At 42.8% G+C, this 20706-nt stretch overlaps 2 protein-coding genes across 2 annotated transcripts in view; one reads left to right on the forward strand and one right to left on the reverse strand.

Moving 5' to 3' along the window:
- Positions 1 to 20706, forward strand: part of DUBAI (Deubiquitinating apoptotic inhibitor) — a 96517-nt gene that overhangs the window by 846 nt on the left and 74965 nt on the right. Inside the window, exons 3-5 of the mRNA XM_065454334.1 lie at positions 1936 to 2042; positions 5084 to 5261; positions 12473 to 12598. Coding sequence (XP_065310406.1) covers positions 1936 to 2042; positions 5084 to 5261; positions 12473 to 12598 — 411 coding nt within the window. The remainder of the gene's footprint in view (positions 1 to 1935; positions 2043 to 5083; positions 5262 to 12472; positions 12599 to 20706) is intronic.
- Positions 13860 to 16522, reverse strand: LOC135920169 (piggyBac transposable element-derived protein 4-like). The gene is made up of 2 exons (XM_065454316.2): positions 15752 to 16522; positions 13860 to 15654 (listed from the first exon to the last, which is right to left on the reverse strand). The coding sequence occupies exons 1-2, from the start codon at positions 15934 to 15936 to the stop codon at positions 14103 to 14105; spliced, it is 1737 nt and encodes a 578-aa protein (XP_065310388.1). The 5' UTR covers positions 15937 to 16522; the 3' UTR covers positions 13860 to 14102.

Raw genomic sequence — 20706 nt, forward strand, 5'->3', positions numbered from 1 at the left:
GTAAAAACGTGTAATTTAAACTGCACGATCCCATATATTTGTGTTCCCTTTATTTCAAAGTGAATTTTATTCAATAAACACTGCAATTATGCATGTAACTTTAACACGAAGGAATATGTTCCAAAATGAAATCACTGGAGTGGGTCCTCTCATATTTAGTACATTACAAAAAAAAAAAGTATGGTGAGGCGTGAATATTATAGATCAGATGAAAACAAACAGAAACAGAAGCGATGCTAATACAAGAAGAAATGCCAATAAATAGTAGCACAAAAACATTTTTAATTAACCACAAGAAACTCGATCAGATTGAGTGCTGATTATAAAAAACGCGTAAACCAAGAAATCACTATGCTGATTATTCAGAATACAACATGGAACTTAAGTACGAACGAAAGTCTTTAAAAAATGATGCGGGATTGTGATACTAATTACGAATTATCAACTGCACAAGAACAAATGTGTGACCTCATTGTTTGCTTAAATTAGGAAAGCGATGGTTTAGTCTTGATCTCGTAAGGTTATTCCATAGCTTACTTAAAAAGCTAGTTGTTTAGTGATAAAAATCTTGTTACGTTGTGATTAATAATGTTATTTCTATGAACTAACTGAATTGTAGATTGTGCTTATTAATGAAGCAAATATTCCAAGATTTTAATTAACCAAATAATAATCTTAATTATGTTGAGATAATGAAAGAGCAGAGAGACGTGAGAATCGCAACAACTCCGTGTAATCGCATGGATAGCTCAATTTTGAAGTCACTGAAGTGCAACTTAATGGGTTTTGTGAGTTAGTCCCCAAGAAGTAATGCAATAGTTTAAGTGTGTATGTTTAACTGCATAGTAAAGTGTGATTAAGGTATGTTGTTGGAAGTAATGTCTGCAGTTGCTAGAATCCTTCGTGTAAAAGTGGTGGTTTACCCCTGTAGTGGCTAAACACTACAACCAGAGCCTCCACTATCACTGAGAATAGGAATAGTACATTCCTCTAACTATATTTTCCAGTAGTAGTAGCTAATGCTGTTAATGAGTCTTAAGAGGAAGCTTTAGCTCGGGTGCTCCTATAAATACGTGTAAAAGGAGAATAGATTTTTCTTGGCAACCACTGCACCGAATTTGACGAGGTTTGTTGCATTTAAAAGAAAAACTTAAAATCTAGTGACTGTTGGTTTCGAATTTTCGATTTAGGTCGTTAATTTTTTAATAAATATTGGCAAAAATAGAAAATCTTCAAAAAACGACACTATCAAGTTTCCAACTCTGTAATTCAACAACCAAGAAGGATAATACAATTCTGTCAATTGCATCTAATAATAGATCTAAAGCGGACAAAATTGAAACATTACACATGAATATAAAAAAAATGTAGTAATATGGAAATGCAGCTTTTGCATAACCCTTGTAACCAACATAACAAATCCACGTAAGATGTAAAATGACATATCGAATTTGTCCCCCTTGAATGGTCTAATGGATGCCGTTTACAGAACCGGGATGTCTATTCTTGATGCAGAGCTATGGATTTGTAAACTTCGTGCTTCTATTTTTTTTCAAACGGTCGAATATTTGAATATATTTTTAACAAAATTGACGCCCTATATCGAAATTCCACTTCCAACAGTCACTAGAATATAACTTTCTCTCTCAAGTGCAACAAATTGCATTAAAATAGGTCCAGGGGTTGTCTCAAAAAAACGTTTTTGCGTTTTACATGTATTTGAATAGGCCGCGTCGGAGTTGGGCCCAAGCTAAAGCTTCGTCTTAAGTGAGGAAGGAAACGGTTTGCAGCATCTTTGTTTGCCATTTTCATTAATGAGTGTGCCCTGTGTCATATAGAATGCAACATGTTAGCCATGTTCTTCGCAGCTGCTAGTGACGTGTGTCAACGAAAAGATGTTCACATATGAGAAGAACCTGTTTCATCTATTTGTAGGTGTTCACAGCCTGGTGCAAGCATCACAGAAATGCTCTGATGAGGTTTTTCACCCAGAGTCACTTGACGACAGCACTGACATCACCTGAGGTCATTCACAAAGACAAGTATGCAGTATAAGCCCACATTCCCCCATTCATTCATCACCATGTAGTGCACTGCATGATTTGCTTAAAATGAGTCTGGAGGCTATTTTGTTGCTCATCTGAGCTGTGTGTATCAAATGCTGGCTTCATTTGGTTACATTGTCATATGGGTCGAAGCGATCGGACATAGTCTTATCCTCGGCCTATTCTTTTACTTGTGAAAGCTGCACAAAAATTTACTGTTTCTTGCAACACTGTCCCGTTACAGCCCTGTCACATTGGCCGCTTTAATCCTCATCTAAGTAAACTCTCTTTAGTGGTAGGCTGGTCCCAGTTGATCGACCATATACCAGACGTCACTAGACACACCCAGAACAGAAAGCCCTAGTTTACACAAATTCTGGCAGAGCCTCTCCCATGATGAACATAGCACTGAAGCAATGTAGCACTGAAGCATAGCACTGAAGAATTAGCACTGAAGCAATGTAGCGATATGCCCTATTGCCAAATTCTACACTTCTGTGCGGCTGCTGCTGTTACCGACTTTATTATTCAAGAGACTAGCGCAAAATAGCAGGGACACAGACAGATAAACGACAGGACGAGCGCTAAACATCAACTGAGATTTTTACTGCGAGCAAAGGTACATATATACATTTCGTTGGTGTATGCGCACACAGGGTTAAAACAGTACAAGCACATTCTAATCAAAATGTGGCAGACTGTTCTGTAAGTAACTGCTCTTTTTTTTTAAGTTGCATCCTACTATAGACTGATGTGCACAAGTGAAATATGGATTTTAAAAAATCTGAGATGTTAACAGATTGTTTGAAAATGTAAATAATAAGCGCCAGACATGCAGTAGTTGTGAATTTCTTAATACAGTCGAATCTTGTTAAAAGGGACCCTGATTATCCGACAAAAATGGTCTGTTTTATCCAAAGTCCGTAATATCCGAAACGCCTCACTTCTGAAACTTTGGTCGCGATGTGTAACAACGTTATTGCAAAGAGTGAGTGACGAATGTCCAAAGTAAGAAACAAACGAGCAAAAGTCGCAGTTTCGCCTGAAAGGCGAAGCATCGATTGCGATGGCAAAATAGTAGATAGCTGTGGGAAGTAAGGATAGTAGTTTTATCGGCCATATAAAGTGGTAAACATTACCTTACTAACTAAATTAACAAACCCTGTGTCACGCGCGCACAGGTAAACATGAACACATCTCGCTCAATGACCGCGGAAAGTCGCTGTCAAAACGTTGGAGTGAAGAAGTGCGGCAGCAACAGCGAGCGAATTGACCCTCGTGCTGTCTCTCGCTTCAATGTGAACTAAATGTTAAAAGCACAGCACATACGAAGCTACCGGCACTGGGTGCACTTTGTCCACATCGAAGATCGCCTTCAAGATAGAGTGCCCGCGCCGTTAACAGCAGTCACCGAAACAGAACCCCCTCCCACCCCCCCATCCCTCGCGTTCGAAAGCCAGTACGCTTACGCCCCACTTTCCTCCCTCCCTTGCACGCACGATATTTAGTCGCGATCGTCAGCTGGCCCTCGCAAGTCTGTTACCAGTCCGTGTCGACACAGCAAAAGTCTGTTTTATGTGCCCGATTTTGACAAAAATTGTTGTTCATTTCGTCCGTTGTAGCCAAAAGTTCGTTGCAGCGTGGTCCGTTAAAAGCGAACTTCGTTGCATTAGTGAAATAGGTAGAGCAAACTTAGGTTGAAATATGGTCCGTTATATCCCAAAGTCTGTTGTACGTGCATCCGTTATAACGAGCGTAGACTGTATAAACTCATGATTACTGCAACAACTCCCAGCAACATTTTTCAAGAAAAGTTCAAGTATGATTTAGAAAGTGAGCAGAAGTGGATGGTACATTTAAGATTTAGTTAGGTTGTTTAACTTGTAATTTAGTTTAAAGCCTTGGTCACATTAGTGAATGTTATTCTGGTAAGGACCTGCTTAGCACTAGCATTTTTCACATTCCTGGTGTTTCTAGTTGCTTTTATATTCATTTATGTCATTAAGTTTGGCATTCCACTGGGAATGTTGATTGAGCTGTGGTGGTATTTTACTACAAGAAATGGTTCATACCAAAATTCCATTATTTTCTAATGTTGCTTTCCAGGAAAATTATTGCTTTGTGCAACAAGAGTAAATTTAGAACTAGATACCATTGAATCAGACAAGTTTAATTACTCTTTAAGCAGTGCAGTTGTGACTTGTGATGTGTGCGAATCCACAATAATACAGATATGACTACTAGTAGCATTTTATCTTAAGAAGGCACTGTTGACTTTTATTATGTTTCATATGACAGCAATTGTCCAGTTAATTCAAAGTATCATGCACTTAGAAAGGTTGGGTGTAGGGTGAGCTGACACTCATTTGTGGCTGCAGTTAATAATGGAACACTAATTTACAATTATGAAATGAGACAAATACATATAGTATCACATAATACAAACATAACATTATGTGAAGATACAAACTTTCTCAAGCAGACAATATGTGTGTACTTTATATTACAAACATTTTCACCAGAGGTCACTTAATTATGTTGTAGCATATACGCACTTCTTGTGCCTCACTTCCTTGTGTATATTAATGTCATTGGATGACTAATTCATTGAAACACAGTCGTAAGCCTGGAACGCACAGTTATAAACTGTTTTACTTTTTTACTTGTGTGATTGCATTCACTGCTCAGTCAAGAGTTAATGTAGGCACAGTAAGGATCCCTTTATAATACATGTTTTGCTGAAAGTGCTGAAATTTCCTTGTGTTATAGTTTTTAATTGCTCTGATCATTCAGGTGCTGCAACTTCTGTATTTACTATTGCTTTTACTCTTTGTCAATTTTTTGCAGTCTTGTATAACGTAGTCTTTTACCAGTACTCCTATGGCAGTATATTGCATAATAACCTGCTGTGTTTATATTTACTGCACTAAGATAACTAAGGTGGTGGAATTAATGTCTTTTTCTTTTTTCACAATTACTCTACACGCTGGCTACCTTGAGAGAAACATTGGTCACTGTCCTCTTTTTGGGTGACGTAGGATGTTGCAGCTGGTAGCAGCCGTGTTGTCAAACATGGAAGATGACCAAGCCTTCCCCAAGATGTGCTGTGTGGTGCAGGCGCACTGTGTGGCCTACCTGGATGGGTGCAGGGGGGCCCTGCCTGTCACCTGTGCTATGGTGTCCCTGCTGGAGCGCTTCCCTCAGTGTGTGCCCAAGGTTGGTTTTGGCTGCTACCAGCAATAAAGAACACTGGCAGAGGAACGTCCTCTCTGTAATAAGTAATAATAGGCTGGCCTCGTTACTCGAGATAGTCAGGCAAACGAGGTCACTCACCGGTTGTGGCAGGTACTCCAGTTCGGCAGGTTAGGGGTCCGGCGTTAGCAAGCGCGGATCTCCCCCGGTGGCGCTGTTTTATACCTCTATACCTTTGTGAAGGAAATGTCCTTCTTGCCCGTTGGCTTTCTTCCCGCGAGTCGGAAAGGAAGGGTGCGCGCGCGCGCGTCGCGAGAGCGAGGGAGAAGCGGGAAAGGGCTTAGTGCGCCTCGCTCGTGTCTATGCCGGCTCTCGACGTGAACGCGACGACGCTGGGAAAGATGGGCGCATGTGCTCCCCACAAGGTTTAAGAGAATGAAGAAAAAGCAATATATTCAAAAAGGTACATGGTTGAGATTACAAAACGGCTTCAACTATCAGAGCACACTATGGTAGCGTCTTAGCATGTCCGAGTCGCACTGTTTCCGAGCATCCTCCTCCTCAGCTGTCCGGATCCACTTTTTATGCCTGAGTCGTCATTGTTCACAGTTTCAACTAAGCCGGCGTCAGGAGACAAATGGCGTCAGGAGACAGATGGCGTCAGGAGACCGATTCCGGCATCAGTGAGCTGGTTGCCCCTTTCGGTGCACCCGGTCGTAAATGCACGCACATCACTGGGCACAAACAGGGAAAGTAGGGGGAATGCACACCGACTCCGATCCCTGGCGTGGTCCTGCCAGTTTGTGCGGCTGATAGGTGACAAGAAGCATAGCCTTGTACGGACCTTCACTTCGATGTGGACAGGCTAATTTGGGCTGCTGACAGGTGTAAGGAATCCTAGTGTGAAGTGCGACAACTGCATGTCACAGAGGTGGCATTCCCCTTCTCTGAACGGTCGCCAAGCACAACAGCGTACACAAGCAACAAGTGCATTGTCGTTTAGCCATCAAAGCTTTAAGTGCTTGTGAGACAGTGGCTTGTTTTCATAAAGCCTGGCTACTGCTTTCTTGTCAGTGAAGTCAACGGCATAGTTTGTGAAAAGCAGCTTCACGAATTTCTTACATACAAGTTCTATTAGTCTCGGCCTTTGGCTTTTGCCACAATGATCACAAAACAGTACTGGCAAGGCAACAATAACGTCAACACTGTGCATTAAACACGTTTCCAAGGGCTTGTGCAGGGATGCGTGGTCTGAAAGCATCATGTCCACAAACCTCTTCAGGGCATGCAGAACTCGCACTGGTTCTGGAGTGGGGCAGCATAGACCTCCTCTGTCCTGGTGTGCGATCAAACCGTCCATCGCAGTAGAACTGTTCCCTTGTGCTTTTGTGACCAGCGACACGCAATGCTCGCATTCAATATTCTCACTCACAACGTGGAATATGTATCCCGCAACAATGGAAATTGCTGCAATGTGTGACGTTGAAAGAAAAGGTTTTGATGAGATGCACGGTTCACGCAGTGTCTGCTGCACTAGTTTCACTGCTGTGGGCGCATTTTTTGTTGACGTGTTGTCTGTCTCGCTGCTCTTAATAATGTTGCATGAGGAAAAGAATGAACTTCAAGTTTGTACGTTACTGGTGTGCGAAGCAGCGACTATTCTCGCCTTCAGCATCTTCTCAACTCCAGAAACAGTGCTTCTGACGTCCAGCATGTCATTGCACCCAGCACTGCGCCGAAGGTCCCAAAGAGCGATTCTATGGGGTCGCTCAAAAATTTACGTGTCTGTGCAAACTTGAATCCTCCTTCCAATAAAAATCCAATGCACTGAACATTAGACGCAGTTGTGAATACCAGGCCATAGTATGTTTCTTTCGTCAGGAAGTTCTGCGGTTCGCTTGCCAATTTCAAGTCTTCAGCATATTATCAGAAAACAAGCTCCAGCCAATGAAGTCTCGAGTCCTCCGGTTCAGAAAACTGCTTGGAGTCTGGGTGGTTTTGGTGAATATGATGTGTGCAATTGCCGACATCCATAAGGACAAACCATATACATATGTTATTTAATGAACGCCACGGTTGGTCTGACACTGGCAAACTTTGCATTGCAAGTGTGCCCTGCATGGTCCTTCATGAAGGACCAAGCTGCTGTCATGGCAGGTGAAAACAACTGGACGGCAGGCTTCCCTCCCATTTTTTCTATATTTGATGGAAAAGGGTGTTTTCTAATGAGAAAAGTGTGGCTTTAGAATAGAGCCCTGTTGCATCTTGTAGAGGTCTTTTAAGTATGTTGAAAAAATTTCGCCATTTTTTCCTAATTATTTGCCAGAAACTTTAATCGGATGTTTTTATTATGTGGCTCTGATCAACTGCCAGGAACAAACTTTGGCTTGGATCGGCGGGATGAGATACTCGGGTTTGCAGTTGCCCATGTGATAATACTTCCATTGCAGCGATGTTCGCCAGTTCATTCCTTTCAGATGCCCACAAAACGCTGTTCAGAGGTCCCATGTCAACATCTCCCAGGAAAACATTTCTTTGCTTGTTGTACTCGAGCCTCTGCTTGACCCGCATTTCATCTATGACGAGGCTGCAAATTCTGGCTTTTTCCATCCCGAGGCATTCCATCTCGGTGCTCAGCCTTTCTTTCACGAGATCACTGAAACCTACTTCGCCTGCAGTACTTCCTAGGTACTTCTGAAGTGTCGTTATGCATTGGAGTGTGAGGAGCTCTGTCCTCGGGTATTCATATGACTTTGTGGAAAGGTTGTGCAATATTATGCACTGCCATATAGTGGTTTCGGACCGCATTGGTCTTTTTGCCTTGTAGTTCAGCACCTGATCCATAATTAATCTGGCTTTTGTACTGCCCTGATTTGAGTCTATGGCGACTTGAAGAAAGTGGTTGACATTGCACTCTTCCTTGAGGCATTGTAGCTCCTTTTTGTAAGTGTTGACGGTTGCCTGCAGCCTCTGATTTCGTGCCTTCCAGGTCCTTTCTTTTTCACACCACTTCTTTCGTTCTAGGAAGGCTGATGCGTAGCTTCTCCATCCAGCTTGAGGGCCAACTGATCTCAAGGCACGGGTGCCTGCCCTGTCCACTAACTGCGCATCGGTTTGAAAAATGAAGTTCATGCATTTCCCGCTTGTTAATGCCAGAGGAGCAGCATCAGGCACGCCATCACTGCAGACTGTAGATACACTTTCTGATGTGACCTGATCACTGGGCTATCTGGGCTTGGACGCTTGAGAGGGCACGTTCAAACAAACTTCGAACTTCTCTGACGACGATGAAGCGCGCGAATACACTTCCTCAGCAGATGCAGGCAGGCTAGCCGGCGTGGCCATAGAGGAATCACGCTTTCTTTTCTGTGTAATGCTAGAACTTCTCACTTTAGGCTGCTCCGTATTCACGCAGGATGGATAGTGAGGAAAAACACTATGCACTGCACCTTGCTTGAGCATACGCCTCTTCGTGTCCTGCGAAAGTCACTTTCCAAAAAATGAAGGCTGCATACGGATGAATAATTTGAATTCGAACTCGGCTTTCAGTTCTTTCTTGCGATAACTTGCAGCCACCGTTCCCGTTGCTCTTTGTCCACTTTTATGTCGTGAAAGGACACTCCAGGGTCTTTCTTTCGCTGGCTCGACGTACAAAACGGTACATAACAGCAGCGCATACTGATGTGTAAAACATCACAGGAACAACACCGTTCCAGCAAACAGACGGACCTTCGGCTACCGCTGCCAGAAACCTACGCGTTATAAGTGTCGTCTGCAAGTTGGCGGAGGTGGGTATTGTGGCCCCAGTAAGACTCATAATAACAATTTATTTCGACGTTACCTTTTATTGCGTGCAGAGATCACTTCTTTTATTGTCATTGCGAAAACACTCAATAACGTTTGTAGTTCTTTCTTGCAGACGACACAAGCGCGGCGCGAAATGTCCACAAACCACCGGCTCATGGGCGGTTGAGAACGTCATCTGCAAGCGGGTAATACAGTGGAGCCACCAAGCGGCATCTCGGGACAAAATCGAGTAACAGGAGAGGGCATAGAGGATGCCGGGGCGCTCATACGGCAGACACAGAAAAAAATAAAGGAGGCACTGCCTATACACAAGGGTGCACCTCACGGATCCATTCTTGGACCTGTTTTATTTTTAATTCATATCAAATCTTCCTAATTGTCTTTATTACACAGAGCCATATTTATATGCAGATGATGCCACAGTACTAGCTAATGATCGTTCACTGTCTGTTTTAACAGGCAAACTTAACTGACCTCAACAATGTATTGAACTGGTGTCGCCATAGTGGCCTTCCAATTAATCCTTCTAAATCAACATTCATGATATTCCACTCCAGTCACAAAATTTTTTCATTTAACCCAGTAATTACCCTCAGCAATGATTTTACTCACACTGTCGATAGGTGCTCATTTCTTGGAGTAATACTGGATTCTAACCTCAAGTACAGAAATCACATTGTGTACATTCAACGAAAGTTGATGTATGGCAAAAGAGTATTGATGAAAGCACGTCATTTTATCACGTCCACCTTGCTTAAATTATAATTTGCCTTCATTTATAGGCATCTTAATTACTGCGTCTCATCATGGGAAACATCTATCCAACTCACCTGATGCCATCTACAATGCATACAGAACCAAGCTATTAGAATACAGTACTAACATTCAATGCATACCGTTCTAATGTTTTGCATCTCCTTAAAAGCTTTACGATACTCTCTCTACAAGAACTGGTCCAGTTTAATCACATAATTATCTTGTTCAATTGCATAAAACGTCTAGTTTCATCCAATATTTTATTGGTTAATCGTCTTGTTAATACTAACCCAACCAGATTTGCCTCTGATGAGAATTTGTTTTGCCTTCAACACACTCCAACTATGGAAGGCATACTGCTTATTTTACAGCGTTATTATTGTGGAATCGCCTCCCATCACACATTAAGCATTCTTCCTCATCAGTGATATTCAGAAAGCACTTGCTGCCCTTTCTTATCATTAACTAGTGCCTTGAATTTTTATCGCGATTGTTGCTTCATATTGTGAAGGACTGATGTTTGAACTGTGTGTTTCTTCCAATGTTTTGACTGTCTGCATTTTTTAACATACTGCTGTTGTACTCCACATTTATTGCTTATAGACCTTCCTGACAGGAGGTTTCCATGCAGCTTTGTGCACCGAGACCTCCTTCTGTAAAGTTATTAATGCAAAAGCATTATATTCCCTATTACGAAAAAATCCGGAGTTGTTGACAGCGTGACCAAAAGATGGTATCAAAAATGGCCGACGGCGCGGGGAGTAAGAACACGTCAGAAAATGCTCAGATTGACATAAAATTTGTCAAGTAGGTTTCTATAAACAAAATCAATTAATGCCTTCGAACAGAAAATTTGGTAAATTTTGGTCTGGGTTGGAATCGAACCCTGGCCTCTGGGGTGCGAGACGAGCACGCTTCCCCAACACCACGGTGGCTCCATGGTTATGGTTGACTAAAGTTGTGCCTAGTGCGTGCGTCACTGCATACGTCACGTCACTGCCTTCCATGTGTCACTTGCTCTTTTGATTTCATTGGTACTGTGTCTACTGTGATGCACTCTCGATGCCAAATCATGAGTGTATAAAATGAGGTGTGTCTAGTGTGTGCGTCATTGCACACGTCATGTTGCTGTCTCCAGTGCATCACTTGCTCTCCGGATTTCATTGGTGCTGTGTCTACTGTGATGCACTCCGAAGCGTCTACCTCAGCTGCAGCTGTGAAAGTTGGTTACCCACAAAAGCATGCCTCAGAAGACGAAGCAAAGGAACAGACAGCTACACCCAAAGTAGCTGTCTAAAACTAGAGAAGGTCCAGTGCCTTACTTCTAGGTTTATATTTAATAAATACTGCCGTTTTCACTCTCCGACTGAATTATGTAAACTTGCAAAGCTTCCACCTCTTCAGAAACGTACGGAGTACAAAAGGCTTAAATTCCTGTTCTTAGTAATTCATAACCATGTCAAAATAAGATACGACAAGTACTTCCAAATCAAAATGCAGGAAACATCACGGCACAGACACAGTATGTATATACCTCCTTCCACAGTGCACAATGACTGTTTCAGGTATAGTTTTTTCCCAGGGCAATTCAGCAGTGGAACTCTTTGCCTGACTCAATTGTCCAAATAAAATCAGTTAATGCATTCTTGGAAGCAATACATTGCCTTATGTACCCTGATGCACCCTGATGTTCTGTAGTAGTATTGTAATATAATAAGTCAAAATGTGCTCTGTAATTATATTGTTAATGTGTTTGTAATCAGCAGTGCTACTTCATTTTCTTTTTTCTTCTTTTTAGTGCATTGTTCAGTCGCACTAACGCACTTCTCTGTTTATGTATGTTACATCCACTCCTGTCATAGCCCATCATCGGCTGACAGTATCAATAAATAATAAAATAAAAAGAAGATGCCATAGTCACGACAGACCTACCATTAGGCATAAAATAAAATTCATCGTTCTGCAGCAAAATGGCCCAAATGTTTCCAGCCTGTGGCCAATGTATATGCAAACACACACACCTATTCAGAAGAAAGAACTTTAATGCATGTCGAAAACATCAATTGAAAACATTTAACCTAAGCGATTATAATGCTTTTGCATTTCCACAAGTAATCAATCTTAAGTGTGTCTGCTGAATTTTTGATGTATTTGTTTCTGTTCTTGAAATAAACACTGATCGATTTAAAACATTAAAACACTGAAAACGGGCACATTTCAGGCATGAAGGAAAGAGTTATCGGCCCCCTTGACAAACCTAAAAAATTTTTTTTAGACATTGAAAGATGTAAATTGTCATCCCAAGAGTGTTATCGTGCAACAATTTTTGAATAATTGTAGCCATAGTAATAACAGAAATAGAAGCAAATTAAATGTTGCAATAGTACAAGAAAGTGTTCTGCCATATCCACAGCAGATGATTTCTTCCCCGTCTTCCTCTTTCTATTCTTCCTGTATGCCCTTTGCTGGTAGCAAGACATGTGACTCAATAGGCGAGAGCTGTGACATTGTCTTTGGTGGCAGCAAGACTGGTTGTCCTGAGAATAAGGGCACGTGGGAGTTTGCTTTGAATTTCCAACTTTTTTGGTGCACACAGGTGCAGCAGCTTGCATTGCATGAACTGGGCACTGCTTGTGTTTCATTGCAATGCTCAAACATCCTCTTCCTTGCAGAAGGATCAGCTGGGAAAACTGTGCTCAGTTCTCACATACTGTGTGGTGGCTGCACCGTGTCCAACTCAAGCACAGGACCTCAAGCCCTACATCAAAGACATCAACAGTGTGGCACTCTTCATCAAGGTAACAATTTTCACTGAATCAGGAGACCTTGTGTAAAGGGTCTTGAACTGGTGGTGGTACACTGTAGTCACCGACAGCTTTAGAACTTGACACCCTTTACAGCAAACGTGTAGCTTGTCTGATTACATCCCTGCCTTGTTCAGGTGTTGTCATGCCATTAATTTCATCCCTCTAGGAACAATGGCTTTTGCTTGTTCATGAGATAAAGCATTGTACTACAGCAGGGATGAAAGTGCTGCGCGAATTATGCCGTCTTGTGCCAAACCACTTATTTAGAATGAAGTTACTAAATTTAGCAGGATGTGCATGTTTAGTGGCGACCACACAGCCATAGACTAGTGCATAGGCTAGTGCTTAGTTCTGCAATCCAAACCTAAGCAGTCCGTTTCAGCAAATATGGGTGTGTTTGGTGGCATAATTGTAACTAGGCCACAAGAAAATAAGAACTGTTTTTGTGCCATACAATGCATTACGAATGTTTTATATGTCTTATGTTTGTGCATACCCGCACCAGCTAAAGATGATTTTAACAGGCGCTCATTCCATCGGGCAGTCAGGAAGGAAAGCCATGCTGAATGAATACGGTTGTACAGTTTTCTCAGCATGTCGCTTATCAGTTTCGATATACAGTAAAAGCTTGTTAATTCAAATCACATGGGGACACTTAACGAGTTCAAATTAGCTGAAATTCGAACTAACAAAAGTTATTAAGAAAAGGCCGCATTTGATGACAAAAGAAGTGGGAGCACCTCTGGCCTGTGTACTGTCGCGGTACACAGGCCCATACCGAGTGTTGCATGCTGTGACTCCAGCTACATATGAAATTGCCCCAGTCAATGCCAGTGCTTCATCTGCCCCGCATTCCACTGGCGTGCATGTTGCATGCCTCAAGCCTTATTACTCCCCTGTTGACACTGATATTTAGACGCACTGGGACGGTGTTTCTACTGCTGGGGATAATGCTACATGCATCTTGCGTTGTTGCTTTTGGACGATGAGCACGGGCACCCCGATGAAGAAGATGAACTGCTCCTGAATCTGAACCTTTCGGCTGAACTGGCCAGCACTGCAGTTTTTATAAATGTGCAGTGTAAGTAGCCTTCAGTGTTTAACCCCTCCTTTGCTTAACTCTTTCGTTACCGCGAGAAAATGGCCGTTTTTCATAGGTCTCGGAAGAAATTTTTTTGCTAGTACAAATAATATTCCAGAACACGTTGCAGCATGCCAAATTGCACATAATGAAATGCTCTTTCCAAAAACATAAGTTACAAAGCAAACAATTTATTAGGGAACATACAAAAAATTCGGAAAAGTGCCATTTTTGTGGCGAGTTGATAAAAACAAGAAAGAAAAGGCACAATATCTACATACACATTATTAAGAAAGAAAATTTAGAATATACATTTTGAAGATCAATGACTCAGGAATACTGTCTAAAAAAATTAATTCTCTGTACCGCGCCGTTCTTCAGCTACATAAAAAAAACTAAAGACCGGGAACAGCTTCAGCGCTCGTGCCATGCGGTGAAGCAGTTGCGCGTTTTCGTGAGGCACAGGTGCACTTCGCAGTTTTCGCAGAAAACGTTTGTCTTTTGTTCGATTTTGCGTTCCTGATAGCACATCCTGTAGTTTCGCCTTTTCGGCATCTTTTGCGGATGGTGCGGCACTTCTTTTGGGACAGGATGTACTCTGGGAACCTCTTCATCATCAAGCTCGAGCAGCTGTTGGGTGAGCTCCATCCGAAAAGAAAGTTGGTCGAAGTGGGCGCTCCTCTGCAATTCCGGTGTTGAGAGGTGTTGCTGGCGGTGCTCTTGAAAAAGAATGAAGCTATTCACAACAGCCATGTCAATACAATGAAAGAAGAGCGTCTTCCACCACCTCACGCACTTCATCAAAACGTTATAGGATGCAATCAGCTGATCGGACTTATCAACTCCAAGCATCCCGGAATTATAGTCGTCAATCAGCACCGGCTTTTCGATTGGGATGATAGTCCACACGCCGCCTCTTCTCTCTTTCCTTGTGGCTGTAACATGCCTGTTGGCAGTGTGCGCTGTTGACATCATGTGAACAACCTTCCTGTCCTTCCATTGCAAATACAGGATGTTGTTCCGTCGGAGCCACCGAACATCACCTCTCTTTGCCTTTTTCTCCCATGACACGTCCTTCAATTCAGATGGGAAGCACCGACGATCTTTACGTGTCGTGCCACAAGCGAGGGTTTTGCGATTTAGCAGGTGAGCAAAGAGAGACGCAGATGTGTAAAAGTTGTCCATGTAGATAACATATCCTTGATTGAGGTATTTATCGCACAGTTGTGTCACCACATCAAATGCTAGTCCACTTGCACTAGCTGTTTCCCGTTTGCCTGCGTACACATAAAATTGAACGGAATAGCCAGTCTGCGAATCAGCAAGCACCCACAATTTATATCCCCACTTTACAATTTTGTCCCGCATGTATTGCCGAATACCCGATCTTCCTTTCGATTTGACCATTCTTTCATCCACAGAGAGGTTCCGCGCAGGTTGAAAAAGTTCTGCTGATGTAGTGTTCACGTGTTGCAGAAGCCACAATATGCGGTGCAGCCTGCCGTGCGTAGCTACAGTAGTCGCCTCCGGATCAGTGACACTTAGGAAGCGCAGAAGTGCAGAAAACCGTCTCCTTGGCATAACGTTCCGAGGAAGAAGCCCTGAAAAAAGCCTACTGGTATTCCAGTAAAGGTGGATGCGTGGCACGTTCACAATGCCCATATAAATGAGCAGTCCAATGAACTTCACTAGTTCGTCGGGAGTCACTTCCTTCCACGACCCATCTCTTTCAGCATAGCTTGGAAGCTCCAAAATATGCATCCAAGCATATTTATTCGTGTTCTTGCAGATAGTATTTATTACTTCTGCGGTGAAGAACAGGAGGAAAAAATCGCGCGCCGTTGTAAAGCGTCTTGCGCTGCTCCGAAGTGCTGGGCCGAGATGTGCTCCGGGCGGCCTTGTTGGCGTGAACTGAAGTTTCTTCACAGCCGGTGGCAGCACATCCTGGCCTAGCGACGTACGGACCCTGCAGATAGCAAGAATAGCTCTAAGCTTGTGCACAAAGGTCGGCAGATAAGCGCGCGCGACGCCGGTGACTGCTCAAGGCCGTAAAGGTAACTCACCGGTGAGCAGCTGCGGATGTCCCGGGCTGACTCGAAACATCGTCGCCGTCAGAGCTTGAAGCAGAAGTACTGTCATCTTCGGACTCGAAGCTCGAATCCTCGTCACTAAAATCAGGTGCGGGTGAAGAATACTTTCGAGCAGAACGCTTTCCGCGCGGCGCAGTTGCGTCCGACGACGACGCCATGGCAGAGACCGGAGCGACTGGCGTTGTTGCGATAGTAACACCGGATGCGGCCCTCTGGCGGATTTAACAAGAGAAGCGAAACCAAAACTGCTGCAAACTGGCTGTAAAGGCTAGGTATACATGTTGGACATGCGGCGGACCTTCAGGAATGCGTTTTCGTGGAATAAAACCACCCGGACTCCAAGTCAAAGCTCACTAGTGAATAGCTGGCGTCATTTTCGGGTAATTATCCCCACTCAACGCCGCCAGATAACAAAGCCGACAATATGATTCAATATTTGACTTGCTGGGAGCCTTTTGATCACAAAAATTTGACGCTAATGCTGAATTACCACGAGTGGCAGTATTTTTTCTCAAGCGCGGCCGCCACGCCCCCTTTTGCAACAACACGCGCACATTAGTTCTCAAAAAGGCGCATCAAAAATCAGAACGTCGCCAGAGCGGGAAAATTTAAACTGGTTCTACAAGTGCACTGCCTAGACTAACCACTGGATGGCGCTAGCTGCACGAGAAACGATTCCAACATGTCGAAATCGGCCGTTTAAAGCATCGATCACCGGTGATCGATTTGAATAGGCGTGGTAACGAAAGAGTTAATGATATGACAGTCACTATTTGTAAGATTCCACGACAAATGTGCACAGAACCAAAGCACGATCTCTTTATTCTTCTTTTTCTTCTACCCCCTTGTTCCCACCAGATCTGTCCTTTGTCATCTCGGCCCACTACACTCTGCCGGGCTTTGTTCATCCGTCCGCTGTAAATAAGGAATGACATTGGCAATGGCTGCTATTTCTATCGCACCATTTTTCGTAGGGTAGCCGATGGTCTTGAGTACTCCTTCTTTTGTGCCCAATTTTACCACTTAAACGGAGCCACAAATTTTGCGCTGGGCCGCCATACCCTTTCCGCATCAGTACCATATCGCGGAATGCAATTGCATGAATATTTGTGTTATGATGTTTGTTAAATGCTCTCTTCATCGCTTCCCTGTGCTTCCTTTGCTGTTCTGAACTTTTCTTTGTTTACTTCAAGTTAAGCTTCTCTGTTATGCAAAGTATGTCATTCGCAGGTAAATAAGCAGGCTCCTTAAAGGCGGCGTATTGAGGACTGCATCCCAGAGTGCTCGTATGAGATCTATTGTGGTGCGACACAGCTGCTTGTAGACAACACTTCCACCCTCCTGGGAATCCTGGGTACATAGTTATATATATTGTTTTATATCTCGAATAACTCGCTCTGCTAGTCCATTGGCTGATGGATGGTATGGTGCTGTGAACTTCAGGGTAATGTTTCTGTCTTTTGTCCACCTTGCAAATGCCTGACTCTTGAATGCAGGGCCATTGTCGGATACTACACATTTCAATCCTTTAAACATGTCTCTATTCAAGAGAGATATGACAGCATCAGCATTTTCTTTTCCTGGCTTGGCAGCTAGCATACTTTGGCATTCATCAATGCACACTAAAAAGGACTGCATTTTCTTCACTCCTTCGCTTTTTTTCTTCAGTTCAGTGAAATTAACATGTATGGTTTCAAATGGCACATTTGAATGAGGTGAAAAAATCAGATGTCTGTCTTCTGCTTATACTTTTCTTTGTTCCGTTGACATTCTTGACTAGAGCTAATGTAATTGCTAATATATTTCTCCATACAGGGCCATGTATATCTTCTCATTTTGTAGTATGTTCGCCAGAAGCCGTCATGCCCTTCTGACTCTGGACTGTCATGATAGAGGTCGAGAACTTTTGTTTTCAACGTATCTGGTACATGAAACTTTCCGTCGAAATACATCAGCTATTCTGTGCCTTCCCACATTTTAAGTGAGTTCACGCTTTCCTAGCTCCCATAGTTACTAATAATGGGAAGTCGAGAAAGTGCATCAGCATCTGACAAATCTTGTCCGCCCCTGTGTGCCACCTCAAAATCAAACTGTTGAATTTCACTGATCCAGCGAGCAATCCGTCCTTTAGGTTGACTACCATTCAGCAAATGAGTAAGCGCCTGATGGTTAGTGAACAGTTTGAATTTCGTGACTTCTAGGTACGATCAAAAGTACCTAATCACTAGCACAACAGCCAATGCCTCCTTTTCAGTTGTGCTGTAGTTTTGTTCCGATTTTGTGAAAGTATAAGAGTAATATTCAACCACTTGTCTTCCTCTTTCGCTGCCACTAGTGCTTCTTCGTTAGTACAGTACACCACCTGCTCTGTAGTTCGATGCATCCGTTATAAGTTCAGACGGAACAGTGAAGTCTCGTATTGTGAACACCAGGTCTGATGATATGGCTAATACCAAATCTCTGTACGCCTTATCACAATCTTCAGTCCAAATGAAATCTGCATTTTTACGGGGTATGTTGTTTAACAGTTTAGCTCGTGCTGCAAAATTCTTTATGTAATTTTTAAAATGTCCTGCAAGGCGAGGAAAAGCTCTGACTTACTGCGTGTACATTGTCTGGCGTTTTCATCTGTCGTACATGTTCCATGGACTCCTCTATCTTGCTCTTTGTGAATCCATCCAAAATGTGACCAAGAAATGTAATTTTGTGTTTAAAAAATTCACTTTTCTTAAAGGGACACTAAAGCGAAACAATAAATCAGTTTAGACTAATGAAGCTTTGTTTGAGAACCCTGCAGGCAGTCTTTTCAAAAAAATAGTTTGATTATTAGATGAGAAAATGAAGGTCCAAGTATCAGCATTTGAATGTCGCGCCGAAACCCCAGCGCCGGTACGTCAGCGTGACCTCAGGGATTCCAAAGAATGTTTTCGCATTTGGGCCGCGTTGGCTGAATAAAGGTTCCCGAAACTTGCCATGTTTAATACTTGATTCCTTTAGAACACAATGCAGTCAATCTGTACCGCTATATGTAATTAGTAGGCCCTAGAAGAAGCCATCAAAATTCAAGACGTCACAGTCCCCAGAAGCGGGAACTTAAGTAGGCGTCGCCACCTGCATTTCGTTCTTGCGCTTTTTCTGGCTTACGAAACGTCTTATCGTTGTAAGAATGGTGCTTTTGGTGTTGTAGAAAGGTAATTTACTAATGCAGAAGAAATCATTTTTCACTTTAGTGTCCCTTTAAAACTCACTTTTAAGTTTGGTGTCACTTAATGCCATCAAAAGAGATGTCATGTGTTTGGCGTGTGATGTTTCATTCTTGGAGTAGACTATGATGTTGTCTACATACACATTACAGAATAATCCGAGAAATGGCTTGCGAATACTATTCATCATCTTTTGGAACCATGCTGCACTGTTTTTCCATTCAAAAGGCAAACGAATATATTCGTACACATCAAATGGAGTGACAAAGGCTGTATACATTTTATATTCCTCTTCGAGCGGAATCTGTCAAAATTCTTTGCACAGGTCTATACGGGAGAATATTTTGCAACCTCTGGTTTCTTCAATTATCATTGTCGATCCTTGGCATTGGAAAAGGAAAAATGTCCGTTTGGCTATTCAAGATCTGGTAATCAGTACACAGTTGGAGTGATCCATTTTCTTTCAGAGCCAGAGTAATAGGTGAGGCAAACGTCTACTATTCATAGGGAAGCAGAATGAAAGCGGCAGCAGCGACAGGCGATATCGCCGAACACCAAAGCGAGTGAATTGGAGCGCAGACGGCAGCAGCGACTGGCCATTTCACCGAACAGCAAAGCCAGGGAAGTGGAGCGCAGACGGTAGCAGCAACTGGCCATTTCACCGACCAGCAAAGCCAAGGAAGCAGAGAGCAAACGGCAGCAGTGTCTGCCTTTCGCCAAGCACACTTTAGAATTTCCAAAGTGTCTTCGGTAATTTTCGTATCAACTGACACGGGTCGAAAATTGATTCGTAACAACCGTTCTCTAGCACGTTGCAAAGTAATGGGGCTCGACTGGGACCACAGAAAGATTCGTATCATCCAGAAATTTGTATTAGCCGTGATCGTATCATCGAAATTCCACTGTATTTTTCGTGACCCCATGAGATTCGTATCATCGAGATTCCACTGTATACCGATGGCCATATTATTCCAGCATCTAACATATTCTGGATCTCATTTTTCAATGAAAGTTTCTTTTCGCGTGACATACTGTAAGGCTTTTTTCTGACCGGTGTAACATCTCTCAGCTTAAAGGGAACAGTAAATTTTGTTGTAGCCGGTGGATAGATAAGTGCAGTGAATTTTTCACGACTGTCTTTTTCACACTTAACAAAGCAGTCCGCGATGTTCAAGGCCACGCACGTCTTTTGCGCCCCAGTTACTTCATCATTCCAATAAAGGTTTAACTTCAGTGTCTTCATATCTGGTCTCGAAAGTAAGAATTTATAGTTACCCTTCATGACAAGGGCATCGATATTAGCCCTTCGGCCTTGATAAGAGACATTTGTTTTCACCATCCATCATAAATTTGTCTTGTCCCATCAAAGCTCTGTACCTGCACCGGTCTTCCTCTAATTATTTCGTCAGTTTTAAGAGGAGCCTAATTTATTACAGATACAAATGTATCACTGTCAACCAATGCATCAACATTGTCTCCATTGATATTGAGTTTAATATAGACAAGGCTAAAGGCGGTTAGAAAAACAGTCTCAATTTTTGTCGTCAGGGCGGTCTGGACACCCTCTTTTATTAGTTTTTTGGTTGCGCTTCCTCTGAATGAGAGGCTACTGGTTCAGCGTCATTGCTGTTAGTAGACATTAAGTTGATGACTCGATTTTGGCCATGAAGATTTTTGATATCGCGAGACCTCCATGGAGCCCTTTCGAAAGTATCTCTTCGACGC

The sequence above is a fragment of the Dermacentor albipictus genome, chromosome 3 (genome assembly GCF_038994185.2).
Source record: "Dermacentor albipictus isolate Rhodes 1998 colony chromosome 3, USDA_Dalb.pri_finalv2, whole genome shotgun sequence".
In the NCBI taxonomy this organism is placed as follows: Eukaryota; Metazoa; Arthropoda; class Arachnida; order Ixodida; family Ixodidae; genus Dermacentor; species Dermacentor albipictus.